Source organism: Ambystoma mexicanum, chromosome 6p (assembly GCF_040938575.1).
Source record: "Ambystoma mexicanum isolate Mex_15411 chromosome 6p, UKY_AmexF1_1, whole genome shotgun sequence".
In the NCBI taxonomy this organism is placed as follows: Eukaryota; Metazoa; Chordata; class Amphibia; order Caudata; family Ambystomatidae; genus Ambystoma; species Ambystoma mexicanum.
The window spans coordinates 769408980-769431500 of record NC_090935.1 but is presented as its reverse complement, the minus strand read 5'-3'; the positions used below and the strand labels follow the sequence as shown (position 1 = coordinate 769431500).

The window sequence follows — 22521 nt, the reverse complement described above, 5'->3', positions numbered from 1 at the left end:
TAGCAATCTGATTACATGCGTAATTTAAGTTTTTGTTGAAACCGTACCGCGTGAACACCGCAGCACAAGGAGCAACCCATTAGCCTTGGAGGAGATTGAATTTAGGCAGCGGGAGCGAAAATGCTCTGCGATAATATATATTCATCCAAAATATTCATCCAATATGGAGATGGGACCCATGTTGCATTACCGGCACAGCCGGGGGTCCGTCTCCCTTTCAGGGATCAGTGCTCGTGCCCCCTCCCTTTGCGGGGGTGGGGCCAGAGCAGCAGAGTGGAAGAAACAAGCGGGCCCCCTCCTTCACAAGGGAGGAGCTTGCGCACGCAACACGTCACGGGAGCGAATACACTTGCAGAGGACATTGCAGGATATAAACGATCCCGGTTGCGACAGTGATTACAGAGAAAGGCTCGTTCAGAGACAATTAAAATACTTGTTTGCAGCGCGAGAGCGGGTGCAGGCACAGTAATCGAGCGGACAACCCGCTAGGGGCAACAGCTCGAGAGGAGAGGAGATTAAGGAGCACCAGAATCTCCCAGCAGCCTCACAACATGCTCAGAGCACAAGGGGAAGGTATCTAGAGCCCCACATGAAAAAGAAAAGATTTAAGAAAATAAAAGAAGGTACCAGCCACAAAGAAAAATTAAAACAAAGATTTTATTTTATTGCATTACATCCACGCAACACACCAGTGGGTGTGCCACTCAACCTGCAAGTCCAGGTACCGGCACTAAGCACCCAGACAGCATGTCTGAATATGAGTGGAGTGGGGAGGAGCAGGCATACGACCTAGCTGACAGCATCAAAGAGGTGCCAGGGAGCTTGTTGGTGGATGCAGTCGCTCAAGGTGTCAAGCCCCTACAGGATAGGTTGGACACAATCGAATCAGTACTAAGCCAACCACATCCAGGTGACTCAGATCAAGTCCACAAAGACCTCAGAGCGAGGCAATAAGGGGTGGATAGAGATCGGTAAGAAGAAATCCTCTACTCACACCCTGAGTCTTAAGCAAGGGGCTACCAGAGAGGCCCCAGAGGCTGCTGATGCCCTCGGAAAGCTGAGAGATGCCTTCCTGCCTCAAGACCTCCTCCTGGAAGATAATATGGGAAACACTGGTGGAGACTCAGAAGAAGAGTCACCAGAGACTGTCCTCTCCTCACAAGTTGAAGATGAGAAGCCGGCCTGGGGCAAGAGAGCCCAAAAAGAGAAGCACCTAGAGGGTGAGTGTGAGGAGATAGTGGACATGTTTGAGCCTGAGAACATCAGAAACCCTAGATCATCAGAGTGGCAACCCTCACCCAGGGTATCAAAATACATGGACCACAGACTCAGGAAAGCCTTAGACAAAGACGCAAGGCAGCACATGAAAGCAGAATGCCCCCATCCAGACTTACCGGGTAAAGTAGCGGAAGCACCGGAGCTAGATCAATAAATGCTGGCTTTCATCACTAAGACGAACAGGGATCCATGCAAGGGGATTGACAGGTCCTTGAGAAGCTGCCAGTAGAAAGTGCTGGACCGAACAGGGCCCTTAGCGTAATCATGGACCTGACGGAATGCGCCATAGACACCTGAGAGGAGATTGACCCAGACACCATGGCAAATAGGGCCGAGAGAGTAGTTTGTCTGCTGGGTAATACAAACTGTGCAATATCCACAGAGTGGAGAAGGGGTCTCCTGCTGAAGATAGATGCAAAACTGGGGGACCTAGCCATGTGCGAGGCAGGCAAGATGGCACAAGGACTCCTCTTAGGAGAGACTTTCGGCAAAGAAATGGGGAGGTTCAAAGGAACCTACACCTCCCTAGAAAAGGCTCAAGCCTTGATAAGAAAGATATTTCCAAGCAGAGTTTTGCAGGGACCGGCCACTATAGAGTTCATGCAGCCGGTTGATTTCAGAGCACGAGCAGACCTCAACACAACAGGGCCCATTATTGGGAGAATAGACAACAAGGTTCATTCTTCCCCACCAGAGGACGCTTTCCCAGAGGTCATCTAGGCAGAGGACCAAGAAGAGGGCAATGGCCCACCACAGGTGAGAGCCCACACATACCCACCAGTAGGGGGGAGGACACAGCAATTCTGTCTGAATTGGCGCGTGCTTTTCAGCGATGCATGGGCTATGCAAACAGTCAGAGGACTGCAGTTAGAATTTGTGCAGGAACCAGCGCAAGCAGTGACCCCACAAGGGATCCACCTGGCGCAAGCGGAAAAGAACATTCTGCAACAGAAGCTCAAGCAGCTTGTGCAGAAGGAAGCTATAGAACTATGTCCAGCAAAACCACTTTTCATAATCAACATGTTCCTGGTCCACAGAAAAGAGAAAGTGAGACCAGTCATTAACTTAAAGGAGTTGAACAGCTGGGTGATTTAACGGCATTTCACGATGGAAGGTATTCACCAGCTCCGAGACACGCTAAGGAAGGGAGACTGGCTGACCAGAATAGATCTGAAGAACGCCTACCTTACCACACCAGTTCAAGAGGCATTCCGACCGTTCCTAGCATTCAGCTGGAATGGACAGCTCTGGCAATTCAAGACAATGCCTTTCGGTCTAGCATCATCACCATGGGCGTTCACCAAGCTCATGAAACCAGTAGCAGCAGCGATCAGGGAGAAAGGAATCCATATGATCATCTACCTGGATGACGTACTGCTACTAGCAGACAACATGGTGACAGTTAACTACCAGACAGCATGGGTATAAGACCTACTGCTTTCACTTGGGTTCCTTGTGAACAAGGAAAAATCAAACACCACCCCAGCAAGAAGGCTGAACTTCCTAGGCTTTGTGCTAGTTACCAAGCTAGCTATGCTCGAGCTCCCAGTCAGGAAATTCCATGACATCAAGAAAGAAATCAGACTATGCCTGACCAAACAAGTAGTATCCCACAGGGTGCTAGCGAGGATAGCGGGACTATTGGCGTCTTCAATTCAAGCCATATTCCCATGTCCCCATCATTATCGAGCTCTACAGAGACTGATGATAAAGCACCTCCAGCAGGGGCTGTGTTACCACCAGTCAGTGCCGTTAGACCAAGAATCCATCACAGAGCTGGAATGGTGGTTGAAGAATACAGACGCCCGGAATGGGCGAGCCATCTTCGGAGACCGACCAGATCCAGTTATACAATCAAACGCCAACAGGATCGGATGGGGAGCATGTTGCGGTGTGCTAGAAACAGGAGGGACATGGAGCGCAGAAGAGCTGCAACTCCACATAAACTGTCTGGAACTACTAGCAGGATCCTTCGCGATCAAAGCTTTTACAAAAGGGAGAGTGAATTTGTGCATTCTATTGAATATGGACAACATCTCAGCGGCGAAATATACCAATCACCTAGGGGGGACCGGATCCAGACTCCTAGAAGAACTAGTGAAGAACTTTTTGCACTCTCAATGTGGTAGCAGACCTAGAGCGAGAAGTATCACAGCAGCTGGTACAATTACGGGGGCCAATACACATAGAACTATTTGTGTTGCGACTGAACGCACAGAAAGACAATTATTTCAGCTGGAAGTTAGATCCAGCTGCCCTAGGATCCAATGCTTTTCCACAAGATTGGAGAGGGAAACTATACTATGTTTTCCCCCCCTGCGTGATGATGAGCAGAGTACTGGCGAAAATGCGGTTCCCCACCCTGATGGAGTTATCCGTGGACTTCCTATAGGTTCTCCCAGACGGAGAACCCCTGCTCACTGACCCAGCTGGGTCGTATCATCCTCTGAGAGTGAAAGGGACTCTCCCATTGATAGCGTGCAGAATATCAGGAGACGTTGGGCACTGTCGGGCATTTCGAAGGAGGGTGCGAAGCTCATTGCTGGGTCCTTGGCCCCATCCACTCAGTGGAGCTACGACGTGGTTTGGAGCAAATGGTCAGCCTGGCGCAAAAGGAAACATTTTCATCCCATTTCTGCCCCTATAGTATCCGTCCTAAACTTCCTAGCATCCCATCTGCAAGATGGTAAAGCTTTCAGGTCCTTAGGAGTGCATAGGTCAGCAATATCAGCAGGGCACATCCTCATAGAAGGGATTCCAATAGGGGAGAACCCAACGGTAGTGAGGCTCATTAAAGGGCACCTTTTAAGGTTCCACCTGAACCAAGATACGTACAATTATGGGAGGTAGCGAGAGTGTTGCGTCTGCTGGCTAGCTGGCCGACAAACAAGTGTCTATCTTTGAAGCAGCTATCAAAGTTAGCAATGCTTCTATGTCTGGTTTTGTGCAGGAGAGTAGCGGATATCAGAGCGCTAGAAGTGAACAAAAAGACCTTCGGCCCTGAAGGATGGCCTTTACCCTAGCGAGAAAGACAAAAACAAACTCCACATCGATCTTGTATCCATGCTTGCCAGACCATCCAAAATGATGCGTGGCAGCATTCATCAGAGAGTATGAGAGTAGGAGAGCCGAGTTTAGGCCAGCAGGCATTACACAGCTTTTGATAGCGCCTAGGAAGCCGGTCCACACAGTAGCGACAGCCACCATCTCCAGATGGGTAAGGGAAGTTATGCATCTAGCAGGTATTGATCTGAATAGGTTCTGGCGCATTCAGTAAGCAGGGTGATGGCCTCAAAGGCTTTAGTAGCAGGAGTTACACAGCAGGACATCATGCAAGCGGCAGACTAGGCCAGCGATAGCACGTTTTAGACCTTTTACTTTAAGCCAATTGAAAAGATGGCGATGACCGTAATGGGAAACATTAAAGAAGAATAATGCTCGCCTCCTTTCTTGACATAGAATGAAGATTACCCCTGCATACTGCGCAGGGAGTCTTGATTCTATTAAAGATAAGGAGGCGAGCATTAATTTCCCACCCAAACATGTACGATATGCATTGTTGAAATGAATGTGCATTATCACGTGTCAGACAGTAGATGGACACCACCATAACAGTTTGACTTGTATGGTTTCGCAGAGATGACCAGAAGGCAAACTGAGCGTCAGAAAGCACAGGTTGGCGTGAGCAGCGAGAGAGCAGAGAGTTTGCAGCAGCTCCAAGGCAGTTGAAAGTCTGTTGTTGAGTTTGGACTTTCGTTGGAGTCAAGTTACAGCGATGGATCAGTTCAGAGCATCCAAAGAAGAGGAGGAGTTAGGAGACAGGAAGTGACATATGGACTGGGCTAATTCTGAGATGGACTACAAGTGGCAGAGAGAAATATAGTACTAGAAAGAATAAAAAAGGAAAATGAGTTCTGAAGGAGACATTTTCTCATTTTTTCTGCTTCGTAAGTTGAAACTGCTGAAGAGTGGTACTAAAGAAGTTGAAGCATAATGCTTGCCTCCTTGTTTTTAATAGAATCAAGATTCCCTGAGCAGTATGCTGGGGTTATCTTCATTCTTGTGATTGCTCTCCACGCTCTATGGTAAATGACGCAGATGTCAGGATATTCATCTAGCATATGTCATGGCAATGCCAAACCATCTTAATCACATATTTTGATGTTGCATAGGGTCCACAATGACCTATTGATGCGTCTATAAAGGAAGTGGGATTTCATTTGCCGACGTGAAATGTCAAAATCACTTTCTAATTCACAAAAAATGCAGTTGGGAAATATCTTTTTGTAAAACCACTGTCCTCAAATATATCATCCATTGCTAAATCATGAGTGACGTTTTAAATATTAAGGAAAACATGGGAGAAGTTTAAAAAGTTACAAAATCCACCCACCCAGCAAACAATACATAATAAAGTATTTAAAGAAGGGTATAGAAATTAAAAAAGGAGTGAAACAAAATAAAATCCATAATTAATTATTCAAGAGATATTACTGCAATAAATGCATTCAATACAAAAACAAAATTATTCAGAAAGAGGAAATTAAAAAGTTACATTTGAGAAAGACATTTCCATAAAAGTAATGATCCCAATAAACATTTTGCCAAAAAAGAATCTGCCATCTTTTGCCATTCATACTTCAGCATTAGTATCAGAAATGTGGACATAGGTTCCAAAAGACAGTACACCTGAGCAAAATATTCAAATAAGTATAAAACAAGAACCTGCAGGTGTAGAGGAAGTATTTCCCAAATGGGGCGTCATAATGCATAGGGGCCTATTTATTCACATATTATGTTCACACAAAATGAAAGGATTCCTCATTAAGACTAAAACGACATCTGAAATGAAGAAAATAGCTAAATCTCAACCTCAAAGAATTAGGAAATGTCCCTAGAATTGTGTGGTGGTGTGCCAACTATCTGAAAGTTCCAGGTACATTAGTGTACATATCTATCCGAATTCATTCTACAAATGCACAATAAAAATGAAAATTTGTAAGACAGGGCAGTACAAAACTATAAAGACAATTTGTGAAATAATAAGACAAAAATGTAAAATATTAGCAACTGTTGTGTCCCTAATCAAGATTTTTATGAGATGGCAACACTTCGAGCCATTAGTAATTCATAAAACATCAACTTGAAAGGACTGGGCACAAAACTATCAAGCATCTCACCTCTTCAACTGGTTTCAGCTATGATCTATATAAACATCTTTCATCAGGAAAGGAGTACAAAATACTATCCAAATAAACATGCAGATATACCTGGCTTCCACCTGAGGTCCATACCCCTCATCATTTTGTATGAATTATTTTCAGCTATTTTAATGGTACTTTTCATGTATGTTACCAATCTAAAACAAGATACTGCATGTAGAAAATGTACGTGTAATTAGGAAAGATGCAATAGAAGAAGCTGAAGGAAAAGATCATGTCACCAAAGGACTGTGCCTAGAGAGAAAGGTGTAGGTCAAGAATAAAACCCTGGGAAAGCTCACACAAGTGCTTGCTAGTTAAAGAGTTCATGAAGCAGCACAAGATTGAGTAGGGTCAGTTAAAGAGGTTGAATTAAATACAGGAGAGAAAAGAAGCAGAGATGCCTAAACAGTTTTAGGATTCTGTGTTTTCAAAGGTGGCTGAATGATGAAGCAGAATATGGGTAAATATGAGGCTTTTGTGATGGGAAATAACTGTGGAGACCTGTCTGAGGGCTTTTATGGTGCAGTGCATTTTTGCAAACCTAGATTTAAGAGGGTTGTTTAGGGTTTAGGGAAAATTCAACTGGTGAATAAACTGAAAATGATCCTCTCAAGGGTTTTTTCAAGGAATGGACTAGGAGAGAATGAGGGTAGTTGAATGTGGTCGAGGACTTCGTTTAGAGCTGTTTGTTTAAGGGCAAAGGTCTGTGGTTCCATAGCAGGGAGGATGGAAGCGAAGAGCACCAGTTGGGTAAATAAGCAGTTGACTGACTGAAGAATGGATTTAAGGTCTTTGCTTTAAGTGGGACAAATGGCAGACATACATAGCGCCTAAGTGGGTGTGGCGGAGTTACCAAAGAGAGGGCAGAGGGGAGGACATACAGTGAAATCGGTGAAGCTGCATAAAGACTCGAAAACATGATCAATGAATAAACAAGGAATAAGCTGCAGACCAAGGAGTTTCTATTTGTTAAAAAGGCCATGGGTACATGTTAGGTGAACTTTGACCTGCTATTACCAGACGGGATCATTACCATCACCACTTGAGGTAATGGTAGGACCCATGCATTCTTATGAGTCCAACACCATACCAGTGGTAACTGAGTCAGATTTTCGGAAATACTGCATGTGGCATTTCCTAAAATCCATAATCTATTTATTTTTATTTATTGATCACCCATATCCACCCTTGTTATGCGGATGGAAATTGGTTGCGCACAGTGGGGGATACTCCCACTTCTGTATAATGAGCTACATATGACAAACAAAAGTGTTCTAAATAGTTACACATCAGAAAAGTAGTTCAATTCCTTTAATTTGCACAGTTTTATTCATGTCAAATTGTGGTCAGGGACTTTACAATTGAGCCAATGCATTTTGGACAATTGTCCATCTTCAGGGCCATTCCTGTGGATGGCACTTGCTGCAGAAAATAAGATGTTCTTCCTCTCAAACAAAAGAAAATGTGGAAAAGCAGTCTTCCTAAACAAACACGAGGACCAATTCCTCAATTGTGTGCTTGAGTCAAAGGAGCAGTAAAGAGGCTTCTCTCTTGTTTTTTTATAACACACATGTGGATCTTCATGTTAATGCAACGTTAATGGAGTTGAAAGGGGGACATCAGAGATGCCTAATTTTTTGCACCTTGCAGATTTCGAATTTTTTGAAGTGAAGAGATTGATTTGCACATCCCTTCACTACAGGAAATTATTTTTGAAACATCCAGTGAGATTTACAATGTTACCTCCACTCTTTGGATGATGGTAAAAAGTAAAGGAATTTTGTTGTGATATTTCACCTCATAAAGTGGCTGTGTTTACTGCACGTGGCATTTTTGTGGAATACTTCATGTGATAAATACCTCAGGCAACCTTGTATTGCTATTTCAATCTTACTCATAACAAAGGCCTTGGTGGTGGCAGCTTTCTTAGATTGTAGCTGATATTTTAAAGTCCTGAAATACTCGGCCCTTGTGTGACCGTACATCACTTTTGATACATCATGCACATTTGTTGGAGTTATGTGACATTCCCTCCTTGTTCAAATGCATGCTAACATTATTTCCCCTCCTCATGACATCCACTGGCCTTTTCTTCAACTTGTTGAATACTTCACAAGCCTCGAAAAGCAAAGAGAACCAAACTTTAATTACTGTGTTGTTTTCGAAGATAGATCTTTTTTTCAGTTTTATGCTCCATATGTGTAAATAAGCAGACCCATGAACCATCATCCTCAGTCTGATGTGCTGAACACTGATTTTCCCAGGCCCAGTTCAGGAACTGAAAGCGCCAATATTGCATGAATAAATCTGCAGCTCCTGCACGGATCCCGAATAGGGCAAGGTGACCTTCACCCAGAGGGAGCTGCAAATATTTGCAGGTGACTGATCCAATTGTTTGATGACTTGCAAATGAAAGCAGGTCAATTTTAGGGTGACAGAACAGCCCATCCTAACCCGTACTATCCCAAAACACCCACATGCCCTCTTGACTGCTCCCCATGGCCACCACTGCCCCCTCTCATGAGGACCTATAGATGGGTTCAACTTTCTTTTCAATATTATGCACAAGAACCTCTGGAATTAGAAAAGAAATGTAACTTGTAACGTTATAGGACCCTGGTGTGGATGGCCCCTTTGAGGGCCCTAAATGTTTACCTATGATCTTTCTGGTCTGTGGGGTGCTTTTAAAGCCCCCAAATAGAAGTCCCTTTCACATAAATGGCAAGCATTTTAAACACTGAAACAAAAATGGCCTAGACTTTGTTGTTTTTTTTCAAGTAGAATTAAAGAGCCATGTGGAAAGGGGCCTGTCATTACCAATGGATAAGCAGCATTTTAATTTACAAAAGAAGGAGTAATCAAAGATCCCTGTCAAATGGAAAACAGGATTTTTACACATTGAAAACAAAAACGGCCTGCACTTGTATGTGCAAATAGAAACGGTTTGAAAAGTAAAAGTGAGAAAAATATATATCACTTCTCACAGAAAAATGTCAGGAAAACAAAACATGATCTGTGGGTTGACAACGAGCAATGTATATTATGTTTCACCCACAAAACTCCAGTGACATTTGAAGAGCCACTTTGCCTTCATGGCAAATGTCAGCCCGAGGCAGACCCTTTTGCTGGCTGTGGGCAAAACCTCATAAAGTAAAACTCTGACTCTCAGGCTGGATGTCACATCGACACATCTGATAACCAACCGCAACAAAATGTCCTTCTGAAGGTGTAAGAATTCAGTGTTCTCCAGACCTGCTGGCTCTGAAAGCATGCACTTCAAGAAAAGTCACCCTTGGCAGGAGCACGACTAATATGTGTGAAAATGGGGGCACCCACTTCAAAGCACAAGCTTCCAACACAAAGGAGACTGATAAAGGCACAGGCTGACCCAGGGAAAACAAATGGCCGGAAGGCAGGAGGCAGGACCATTTGTTCCACATGAACATTCACAATGTACTTAAAAGGACTATTATCAGTTAGGCCTTTTTCTCAGCCATCATAAGGCGGATGGATTTCATCTATGTACCATGTTTTATGTAATTTACAGCCGATTATGGGTATATAAAATTCATCTTCCTATGACTCTGGGAACTGTAAGGGCCAGTTAAACTAGGTTTCTGGCTGATCTGAACATGTTCCAAATGTGAGAGTTGGTGAGCGGGTGGAAATTGAAATTAGGTGTATGCTTAATAACTTACATATTCATAACTGTTGTGCTTTTTATGGAAACGGCAGAAAGGTGCCACAATGGCGTGCTACATGATACAGATTTGGTGGTCGGCTTATCTAATTCACCATAATTAGCGGAAACAGAAAATATGTTTAGTCTGGCAGTTGCTAGTAAAATTATGAAGTTGTGATACATAACTAGTTTTTGCCAAAAAGTTGAAAGGAGAACAAAGTGGCGATTACAAATGGGAAATGCCATATGTTGCTGCAGTCCCCTAAACCAATCCTGACTTGGAGGCTGGGTTTGGAGGATTGAGATGGGTAACTGTCCAATCCTAGTGGCAAGGATTATTGCAGGGTACTTACCCAAGATTGTAGAATTGAGGTGTCATCGCTGCTATATAAGGGGGTCTGCATTAGGACAAGAGAAAAAAAAAGGAGACACACGGGGACAGTCAGAGAGGAGAGACAGACCGACAGGAAGGCTGAAACTTATCATCTGACAGCTGTAGGGAGACACGGCAGGAGATTGCTGAGAGTGCATCTGGGTGGAGCTGTCTATCTCTAGGAAGGGCACAAAGCTGTCTGGGTCCTATGGTGGAGAGCGGGTGACCATCTTTGAGAGTGGAGTGACCAGACCCCTGCTCTATCTTTCCAGAGTATCCTGAGATGCAGCTGGCTTTCCAGACCCTTAAACAGAGGCTTGCTATGTAAGAAGAACTGAGTCCTGGGAAACCAAAAGGTGGGGGAGTTTGCTTGCCTTTAATCCTTTCCCTTTATATTGGGTGGGGGGCAAAACCGTGCAGATCCTTGGCCTATGTAACCAAAAATATGAATTATTCATTTAATTAATTCCCCTTTTGGCAGACACTACGGGGTGAATTTTGTTAAAATTTGAAATTAACAAAGCTCACTTCCCAGTGTGCACTGAAAACTATAGCCTATAAATTAATTGGGTAATCCTTGTTGTCAATCTGACCCCGACTTCTTTAAGGAATTGGGGTGTCTTTGTTCTTAAATCAGTCCAACCTTTTTATCCAGCTTCCCCAACACAGACCTTTCAGTAAGAGGGGTCTAAAATCCAAAATTCTCCAAAGCATTACAATTTTTCTGTCTGACTTCCCAACCTAGACCAAAGCCAGGGGGGTCTGAAAAACCAACTGCTAAATCACCCTGTGTTTATTTTAAACCATAAAATGTGGGTGAAATCATAATTGCCATATGTATTTGAACCAATGTTGAAATCCTACTGCTAGCCTTTTTAGCCTGGAGGAAAATCAAAATTGTACAACATTACGTAAGGGGTTGATTCAAGGAATTATTTGCGCCGAAAAATGGGAATTTGTGTGCCATTCTGCCTGAAAATCCCATTTGTTAAACAGGGATTTGCGGGCAGAATGGCGCACAAATACCCGTTTTTTGGCACAAATAATTCCATGAATCAGTATCTAAGTGTCTTCTTTATTGATCAGTGAAATTATTTTGTGAAGTGAAATTTACAGAAAGGGAAGAATTGGGGTGGTGGTCTTTTTAACTCACTATTGTGATTTGTTTATGCTGAGAGAAGTTAATTGTGTTGTGCCATGGATAAAGCGATATTTTTACCTTTTCGTGCTAATTTCTATTACTTTTAATTTAAATAAATACCAATATATTTCCCATACACTGGCCTGGTTCTTGGCTCATTGTTAGGTCAGGGAAGAGGGTTCCAATAGGCATGACATGTGTCTGAGATAGGGCTAAAAAAAAGAACCTGTTAAACAGTTTGTTGCATAACCACTTAAGTGGGGAGGGAAGGAACTCCACGTATTGAGGGTGGCTTCTCAATAAACCATTACAGGACAAATTTCAAGAAACTTTAAAAATCTTTTCAGAATCTCAAACTACCCACAATTTGGGTGGTCTGGATTATTATCCCTGATAGTTTGCGCAGCCCTCGCGCTAGTCCCAACGCTGCCATCACCGCTCATACTCATCTGCTGCAAAAGTCCTCACCCTGAATGCTTCCTTTGCTATGCACTCCTATGTATGAATTTCTTGCACGCCATGGCCTTTTGATTTCTATATTTCTAATAACTGCAAATACTATCAAATAAGTAACATTTCAGAGTTCGATCTCCGCAGGAGTTCTGCATGTTGTTAAATAGTTTGATTAAGTGTTATATGGTGCAGATACACAATGATGCTTGCCGCAGGTTGCTTCCCTTCTCTGGGGCATTCATTTCCAGTCTCCCGTGGCAAAATGCAAAATGTTGAACAAGAACTCAACTATAATACCATGCGTTTTACCATGCATTAAAGCTTCAAGTGACAATTGCTGTGGATTCCGGCGCTACTCGCCAATTTTGCTAGGAATCGTGGGAGCGCCACAGTCACAATGTGCATGCCCACATTCTGGGGTGAAAAAGATGTCCTTTTAATGTGATACAGGGAGACTATGTCGGTACGGATTTTATGGGAATGTATGTTATCTGTTATATAGCCACATAGGAATACTTACTTATAGACTGTTGTGTGTCTGGCTTATTTTGCCTTTGTTTTGCAGTGGGTGGTGCATTTTCAATAGCCTTTCCTTTTCTTTCCCTCTTATAGCAATATTAAAGATATCCACAGCCTTCTTGAAGTGACAGTTTATGACGAAGACCGGGACCGGACCGCTGACTTCCTGGGCAAAGTTGCCATACCCTTGCTGTCTGTGAGTGGCATTCACCTGACACGATGCTGCACCCTTCCTTGCACCCCCCCACCCACCCTGGGCCTCTCCCTCTCCCAAAAAAAACCGCAGCTCTGCGCCTGTCATTGCTCAAGCGCGGTTTGTAATAATAACAACGCAAACTTCTTTTAGCATACCGAGGTGCGTGGCCATGCCGAATCCCAGGATAGTTAATTTTTCCTGACAGATTTGGCCCGGGTAATGAACAGGTACTTGTCAGAATTGCCACAGTTGTTTTGGGCTCTCTGTCAGTTTCAGCAGCTGGGGGTCATAGGTCGTGGAGGGAGTGTATTCAGCAGAGACCACAAGACAGACGGCTGTCATGTCTTTTTTCCCGCAGATTCAAAATGGTGAACAGAAAGCCTACGTCTTGAAAAACAAGCAGCTGACAGGGCCAACAAAGGGGGTCATCTATCTGGAAATAGACGTGGTTTTCAATGCCGTAAGTCCCAACTTTCGCTTTTGCCTTTGTACTGCTAAAGAGCCCAGTTTCGTGAAAGCCTTTGTTCATGGTTTGTAGAGAATTTCTGCCAGAGCCTCGTTTTGTGGTAATCTTGATGTGCACGGGATAATACTCTCCAGCCTCTGCATGGCGCACGCAGTTCCTTGCTTATGTGATGGTTTAACCGTTTGCAATATTTGCAGTTATAGTAAAAAAACAGCTCTGACAATGGCAAAGATTTTTTTAGAAATTAAAAATATATATTTTCTCTCAAATATATTGTTTGTAATGTTACACATTGTTCAACATAATTTAAACGGTTTCAATCCAGTATTCATGTTACACTAGCAAAATAATAATATGCTTTGTAAACATTGTAAGCTGTTAAAATGGTATATGTTATCAGTATTTCAGTAAACTAAGTATTGGGACGATTTTTTTTTATAACTTCAACTAAACGCCGTTAAATAAATATTGCAGTAAAAATACAATGTTTACAATTGCCGTCCATAACAGGGCCGCCATTTTGAATTGCAGGTGAAAGCCAGTCTGGGAACACTTGTACCAAAGGAACAGAAATACATCGAAGATGAACCAAGGCTTTCTAAACAGGTAAACAGCCAGAAATATCCTCATAGGTTGGCAAACCTCCCATAGTTGAAACAAGACTCTGGCTACGTCAGCACGAAGTTACAAAAATACTATTGCCATCCTTGTTATTTTGAATGTTTCTCACAAGGGAGCTCTGTGAGTCCTGTCTGCAGTCAGGAACAGCAAAGGCAGGTGGTGTGAAAGGAGGATAACCCAAGCAGCTCTTTCAAAGCATCTCAATTCTGACCTGCGTTAAAGCTGTTTTCCCAGCCCGGGCCTCCCTTGAGCACTAATTGTTCTGTCTCTTTTGCTGTGTGGACAGATGCTCACCGGGTACAAGTTGAGCCCTCCGTAATACCCACTCTTTGAATTTAAATTTGGATTTGAAAATCGGCACTGTCTTGGTAACGCCAGGGCGAAATCATAAATGCATCGCATTCGAAATACTGCAGTATGACACCCAAATATCTTAAATGTGTGTGTGCATTATACTCGCTGCCATGCAGGCTGCTCTGGAGTGTGCCTTGCTCTTTGATCGATGAGCGCTAGGAAGGTGGGAGTTACAGTATATAGCTTATTACAAACTGTACTTATGAAAAGAAAAGAGCATAACTTCAAAACCGCACATTTTTTATTAATGTGTATTTTAATACTGAACCCTGCCCGAAAACGTTTGGCGAATCAAACATAAACACGTATAAAAACAACTGTAACATGCAATAAAGCAAGTAAGCAGCTGGAGACAACAGTTCTTAAAATGATTAAATAGTGGGCCATTTTCAGGAAAAGTATACTTGTTCAGCTCCTTGAGGCCAAAGGCGCACTGGCAGTGGAAGAGCGTTCCAAATCCATGGAATTATGCAGAATTATGTAGGAGAATGCATTCCTGGAAGTACATGCTTTCCTCAATGTCAGAATTTCCAAATGCATTTCAAATCTATGTTCCTATCCTAAATCAAATAATTAGCACTGTCTCGGGTGTAGTGAAGTGAGGCGAAATTCCTATTGAATATGTCGGTAGATATCACACAGAGGAAAGAGTTTCCATCCACTATTAAAATTAAGTCTTTGGCGCTGATGTGTGGCTGGCGATATCAGAGAATTGCCAGCCATAGAATATTGCAATCGCACTTTCAAAGAACATAGTACTGGGAGTACACACCGACAATAGGTGTCAGCAACTGACTGGCCTGTGAGGGTTAGGTGTGCTCCACATACAGACGATATCATCTTGGCAAACTGAGATGCTGCCAGACTCTCCAACAGACCAACAAACAAAGACTCTGGCAGTCAAATCATGTGTGGCTTTAGCTGATACAGTGTGCCATCCGACTAGTCTTGCCCCTTCTCTTACTGACTAGACATATTGATTACCCATTACCTGAATGGCTAGTGAGCTAGGACGCATTCATTTACATTTCTAGACTTTCAGGTGGCTAAAGTTTATTGTTTATGTTTGTTGTTTTACGTGTTACAGACCATTTCTAAGTGCAGTTACACTGTATGACGATCGAAATAGCTGCACAGCCTGCACGGTAACTAGACCCTTACTGCACAAATAGCCATGTCTCTGGGGCCTTCATGAAGCCCAGACGCCCTCAAGAGGCTGGGTTTCCATGGGCAGGGTATTTCCTAGACGGACTAGGTGTGCAGAAAATGCTCTCGCATTCTAAACAAAGAACTGTGATTGGCACCAGCAGGACAGATAAAGAGTCACTGGTACGTGGTGGCATATTGTTGTACCCGCTCCATCAAGTGTGCAAGATCTTCTGTATGCACAACACCTGCGTCATCTAGGCATGACAGTCGCAACCTATGAAATACACAATAATCATTGCTGTTCCATGTGGGACATAAAAAACATGTTTCACAGAAAACAGATTATTATGGGTCTGTACCTAAAACTGAACACTAGTGAAGTTTCTGTATTTCCACTGCAGTCACATCCATCCATCACACAACTTTATTCCATCACACATTTAATGCAAGGTAATAGAATTTACAGCTCTTCCTGCAGAATAGTAAGGTGGGGCCAGCGTGAAGGAATTCTATAAAAAAGAGAGGTGCTTTGTTAAGTAAGCACAGTATGGAAGTCAACATGGTTGGTTCATTGTGTAAATCCTGAATTACAGATCCATAATGCATTCCAATGTGATGTGGGAACACTTAGGCGGTCCAAAGGAGGTGATTTTCTTTTCTAATGAATGTACTTTGAAATGTTGCTACCTCTGCTGAAAGGGGTTTCTCAACAAAGAGTATCTATCTTTCCCCGGGGTCAGAGATTATGTAGACAGATCTCGGTACACATTTTGCTTGCAACTAAACATACTCAATGAACAGCCACACATACAAGTAGGCCTGGAAGAAACTTTTCAAAAAGGACCTGTGGTAGTGGATAAATCTTTTAGAACGGATTGATACCTACGGAGATAATAGGAGAGTTTTTTGGACGTTGATGAATGTCCAATGAATTTGTGGCGGTTTGCGGGTCTTGCGTGGGGATTCTTCGCTCATTCTGGAGCTGTGGATCTCGCGATGAATAACGGGGTTTAATCAAAAGGTTTGTATAGCGTAATAGGACCCTCTCAGGTGAATTGTCAAGTTTGTGAAGCCTATAAAAGGATATCCATCTCCAAAAGGAAGTTTGGCCTACTTTTTAAGGCCCCACTCACTTCCCGTCCCTTTGTGGGTTTTGCAAGTTTGTGAGGAAAGGTGCTACGCAAGGCACAGGGTGGGTGGTGTTTTTGGAGAGAGTTGATAAGTCTTTTGAAGAGTTTGAGGAGTGTTTTCTGTTTCTTGTTGGTGCTTTGTGTAATATCTTCTAATTTAGTCTGTTTTTTTTAAATCATGTCTCTGTTCCCCTTTGATCAAATGTTTGATCTGTGTGTGTTACTGTCTTGTGTTCCCATTTATACAAAAAAGCAAAAAATAGCCTTTCCCTTTAGTAGCTTTCCCTTTTGTGTTCCATTTACAATATTTAGAAAGCCAAAAGAAAGTTCCACACACCTCTTTGTTTGGCTGAAAATACAAAAAACACAAACAACACTTTCCCCTCTGTGTTTTTTTTTTATCATGTACTGTTTTATTGTATTGTATTGTAGTAGTTGTAGACTGTAGTTGTAGATTGTAGATTCTAAGTTGTAATTTTAGGTTGTAGTTGTATGATTGTTTTGTTTGTTCCATGTTTTGCTCCTTGTTTGTCCATTTGGGGTTGTGCTGATTCTCATACACTTTTGGATTCTCGGGTTCACACATACACTGGTTTTGGCCTTTGTGGCAGTTGCAATGGTGCACCATCTGCCATGCTGCGGGGCAAGGGGAAGAAGGCTTGTGGGGAGGTAGAGCAGGAGCGGCATTGTCCTCTTGTTTGATGAGGACGGGGGCATCATGTACTTTGTGAATGCAGGTTCCCATCTTGGGCTACGGAGCACTTCTAACCCTCCGATTCAATAGGGGAGGCGAAGGCATTCGAGAGGCCTCGGGCCTGGGAGTGGAGGCAGGGTCTTCACAGGTGTCCCCAGCAGAGATAAACACAGATGCAGGGGAGGGAAGGCCTCATGTGGATGACCACAATCAGGCAATGAAGAAGAAGGCAGGCATTTCTTTCATGTGGGAGAAGGGGGTGGCGGCAGCAAGCACCTTGGAGGAGTTGTTTCATTTGGGGCATAGAGATGCAAGTTGTTTTCCAATCTGCAGAGCGCCCACATCAGGAGGTGGACCCACCTGAGGGGAGAAGGAAGGGCAGGTACAGGAAAAGGTGATGATGGAGGAGCCTCTCCCGACCGTAGCATAAGGGGAAATTGAGGAGGAGCCTCAGGGAGCAGTGACCTCAATCCTACTCCACACTTTCCACAGGGACCTGGGTGTGGGACTCGCTACTGCTACAAATAAATACCATCAGGGAAAAGGAACATGAGGTCTTCTACATGGTGGAGGGCTGTGGGAAGTATTGCGAGGGGAGCCACACCCAGGGATCACGGCAATGGGGAACTACATGTGCCAGTGGCACAGGAGGGTGTACCATGCACATGTTTCCTCAGAGGCTAGCGATCATGCAGCCACCACCACTGATCCCTCCAGCATTGATGAGGAGGAGGATCATAGGAAAGCCTATTATTGGGGTGCAGCGTGGCCAAGCCTCACACCCATCCTGCCTGCCCAATCAACAGCAGTGGCACTGGCATCTGTGGCCAGAGGCAGGCCGCTTTTGCTGGTGCCCCCTCTTCAAGTAGTTGGGAGTGGTGTGCCACCACCGACAGCTCTCATCTTTGTATCAGACCACCTGAAAAAACCATGCGGCATAGGGGGACCTACTGCATTCATTTCAGGGACCTGGTTGTCACTTGGGAGGTTGACCATGTAGTAGCAGTGGGCAGCTTGAGTAGTCTTATAGTGCTCAACCACCCTTTCCTCCTATAGAACATTTTGCAGTGGGCAAGTAATACGGCCATCATGGGAAGGGTCTGGCCTTACTGCAGACCTCCTCCACATGGGAGATTGGCAGCAGTTTGTTGAAGAGCTGCATAATGTCATGCATTGATCTGTGGGAGAGCCTGGGAACCCTAGTACACCCTGTGAACGATCCCTAAAACCATAAGGAGCAGCTGCACCCAGTGAAAATACCAGAGGGCCTTAGTGGACAGCTGCGTTCTGTGTAAATGTAGTGGGTGGCTGCAACCTGTGAAAATACCTGAGCACCTTATTGGCTGGGTGGATCTTGTAAACATTCCTGGGTTCATTAAGGGGTGGCCATGCCCCATAGAACATGAAAACGTTTGACAAGTGTGTGATCAGGATTTGAAAAAATTACTTTCAATGCAGCCAATGGAATGGAATGTTTAAGTCAGCAAATGGGCAGGGATACTCAGTCACAGTCACTACTACAGCTACCCATTTTCCAACCACACATACCCGAAAACAACCCAGCTCCACATTTCAGTGTCTGACATATACTGGATGACAATCATCATCATCATCTTCCAAGCTGGTGTGTTTGCTATGAGTAGATGTCCTATAGTCTTCTGCAGTGAAGTGACTGTTCATTTTTATAAATGTGCAACTGTTCAACATGCTGCACTGCAAGTCTTCTCCTCCAGTTAGATACAATAGCCCAGGCTGCACTAAAAAACACTCTTAGACTGCATACTTGCAAGGGGACAGTTTAGAGATTTTACAGCAACTCGCAAAAGTGGTGCTGGACAGATGGACCGCTTTCTGTATCAGTACTGTAACAGGTCATCATCCCTTCTCACTGGTGAGGTGTCCAGAAGACAGGCATCAGTCATCTGTGTGGCTGATGGTCTGCTGTCTGTTTCCTGATGATTAGACTGCAATCAGGATGCCCGAGACACTGATAGAGGTATCCCACATATTCCCCTCCTCCTGGTAAGGCTGTGCCCACACTTCTCTCAAAGCTTTCAACACATGCAGTGATGTACTGGCCATTGATGCTGCTGCCATTCTTTGTGTTAAGTCATTCATGACTTTAACATGCCTGGTTCACTAAACAAAATTTGGGTCATTTGGTGTTCTTGCTGATGCCTCAATTTTTGCACCAATTGATGTTGGAAGTTCTGCAGTAAAGCATGCTTGCACATTTGCACAGTTTCTCTTCCTTGTGAAACTTGCTGTTTGACCTCACCCACTGAGACGTGGCTTAAAAGTGGGCACTTTGAATTTTGAATAGGTTTCCTCAAATTAAAGGGGTGGTTTGGTCAGAAATGTTATTGGCCCATCCGATCAAGCATGTATTTTAGACCATACATCGATCGTTCTTAAAAAAAATTCCAATGCAATTTACCCGAGTTTTTCGCACTTTAACACTTGCAAAAATGACAGATCGGGTACCGCCATACTGTGCAAATCTTATCCGTTGATCCATCGCCCTAAGTTCAAGTGCCCTCACGGCACTAATTCAGATCACCTGCCCCTAATGTGGAAATCACTAGATGCTCACAATGAGCTCCACCTATTTTAATGACATTAGTGGGCAGCGTAGCCAAACATAGCCTGTCATCACCAATGTCATAACGTTATCTAGCGCAGAACCAGGAACATAAACACACACATCCACAACAGACGCAAAACCTTGCTTACTTTTCACTTGATCCTCGTAGCCACAGGTAGCCAGTGGAGATATTTGTGGGTTTGAGAGATGCAGCCCCTGGGCTTGAGGCCAAGGATAAGTCTTGCAGTCCTATTCTGGATTATTTGAAGGGGTGAAGGGAGGACGTAGGCAGATTGGGGAAGAGGCTGTTGCAGTAGTCCAGCCTGGAGAGGACCAGAGCTCTGGCGACAGTGAGATTCTGTATGTCTGCTGCTCCAATTTTCTTCTTAGATTCTTCAACTATTGTGAGTTAATTTCAAACAGGGCTCAAAATTAGGATTGTATACACAGGAATTACAAGCAGTGTCTGGGTATTCAGTAGTAACTGGTCACCAGGAGCTACCACTAGGGAACAAGGAGCTAGTTTATAGCATTATATTAGTAGCTCCTGGTAAATGTTGTTTTTAAGCTCAACAGTCGCTTCTACATTTGATTTGATTTGAGTCACATACTTGAAATAATCAGACTGACATTTATTGTTTTAATATAAATCAATTAAAGTGATGGTAATAAATACAAAATTCAAAGAAAAATAGAAATGTTAAGGTCGATCTAGTGACATTACTTCACAAAGAGTAATTAATTAAAAATACATTATTTAACAATTACATCTCAAGTGACATACTATTCCATTTATTGTACAATGAATACAGTTTCCAAACACTGTGCAAAAGCTTGAAACTGGCTTTGTTAAGCTTTGTGAATAGAGCCACACATTATTTGAATTTCGAAGTCAACCTTTCAACAAGTTCAAGTCTGGGAAGGCAAACCTCTTTTGCAATGTTCTGGGGTATAAACTGGACCGTGGAAACAAAATCTGGCTCAATTCCATGCATTTGCATGGCCAGCACATTCAATGTCAGATCTTTCACAAATTCAAAATCCATCTGCTGGAAGATTGGCTTTGCCACCCACTGTTAGCTTTTTTTTGTAAACCCCTTGTAACAAAGGCATTCCGAAAATGCCTGCAGTTTTTGCTTGTTCCCTTCCAACATTCTCATTCTGTGCAAGTACAGCAAGTCTTGTTCTGGCCCTCATACCGTCTATTCCAAAATCCAAACATTAAGCCTATACTTTAGGCACATATTATGGAGCACATCCGAATCTCCAGTGTGGCAGAACTCGGAGAGTCCCCTCATGTCTCTTGAAAGAGTTTTGTTGTACACAATCTTCTCAAGGGCTGTGTGAGGAGGGCAGCCTGGAACCAACAACCTTTGCTTACGCTCCTGCTCCTTGCTCAATGGTCAATGTGCAGATTTGTGGAAATGCAGGACACCAGGAAACAACAGCAACGAGCTCCCAAAATCACTGGGTTTGTATAGGCAAATTTCAATTACCTCATAATTTCATGCAAATTCAGGATACATTCTCAATTGGCTCTCTTATCTAACATATGAGTCCTCCCATCCTCCAGTTGGCTGGCTTGTTTGTCAATCACCAAGCCCACATGTCATAATTTGGCATACATGATTTGACTGACAATCTGATAGCTTGTGTGAGACTCAACTGAAAACTCATTATAAATCCTTTGATGTCTGGAAAGGATCAGACCTTATCAGATCCTCTGTGTCCTTTTGACAGGCTATACCATGCTATACCATGCTTTTCCTGCCAAGAAAATCTAAATATACACACCAGCTGCAGTGAACTGACAATGAACTGCTACTGGATTACTGCCAAAGAATTGCTTAATGATCTTGCATGAACAAGGGTTTTGCCACAATTTTGTCTTATCGGCATCCATTTTAGAAAATACCTGACCGTTGGCCTGAATACTCTGTGCAGCTACCAAATGATGAGTTTATTATTTTTACTTTTATGCATAACTTTTTTCCTATTCAGTTTTCAGACTAGATTTTCGATATGCATGATGTACGTGTACTACCTGAGTTACCCTCCATCCCCTAGGTCATTCTGACCCTAAAGAATATATGTTGTCCTATTATGTATTTTTTGTCCTAAAAAGCACTATCATTCTGATTTTTGCAATACTGAAACCATTGATCAACTTATTAGATGTTCTGCATTCAGTTTAAGAGGGGGAGGGGTCTAGCTGTGCTGTATTTAAACACCTATTCAATACTGGACAACTACACCTAACGTTCACCCTCCCCCATATTCAGTGCACCTATGCATCCCTGTCCCAATCACCCCTCAGTTCGGTGATCTGTCTCAACATGGGAGGTTTTATAAAACATTTCTACAAAGTCAACAATAACATACTGTTTTCTCCTATTCAAAACCTGTATATATCCCTAAAGAATACCTTTGTTTGCTTTTGTCTGAATCCTACCTCTATTACCTAATTTACTATAACTAACTATACACATGAGGTAATTACGGCCACTACGAGAATCAAAAGAAAATCATTCCTTGAGAGGATCCACCAGCCAATCGTTTAACTGTTTACATGTGGCTTTTACTGCACGCGTTTATTTAAATACATGCTGGCTGATATCAGAACCTGGCTTATGATCTGAATTTGTGCAATAAATACATCCACATTTGTCTGGCAAGG

The 22521-nt window shown here is 43.3% G+C and overlaps 1 protein-coding gene across 3 annotated transcripts in view; it reads left to right on the top strand.

Moving 5' to 3' along the window:
* MCTP1 (multiple C2 and transmembrane domain containing 1) overlaps positions 1–22521 on the top strand; it is a 3303831-nt gene that overhangs the window by 2237728 nt on the left and 1043582 nt on the right. For all 3 annotated transcript variants that reach the window (XM_069627643.1, XM_069627644.1, XM_069627642.1), the window contains 3 exons: positions 12744–12846; positions 13205–13306; positions 13844–13918. In XM_069627643.1, coding sequence (XP_069483744.1) covers positions 12744–12846; positions 13205–13306; positions 13844–13918 — 280 coding nt within the window. The remainder of the gene's footprint in view (positions 1–12743; positions 12847–13204; positions 13307–13843; positions 13919–22521) is intronic.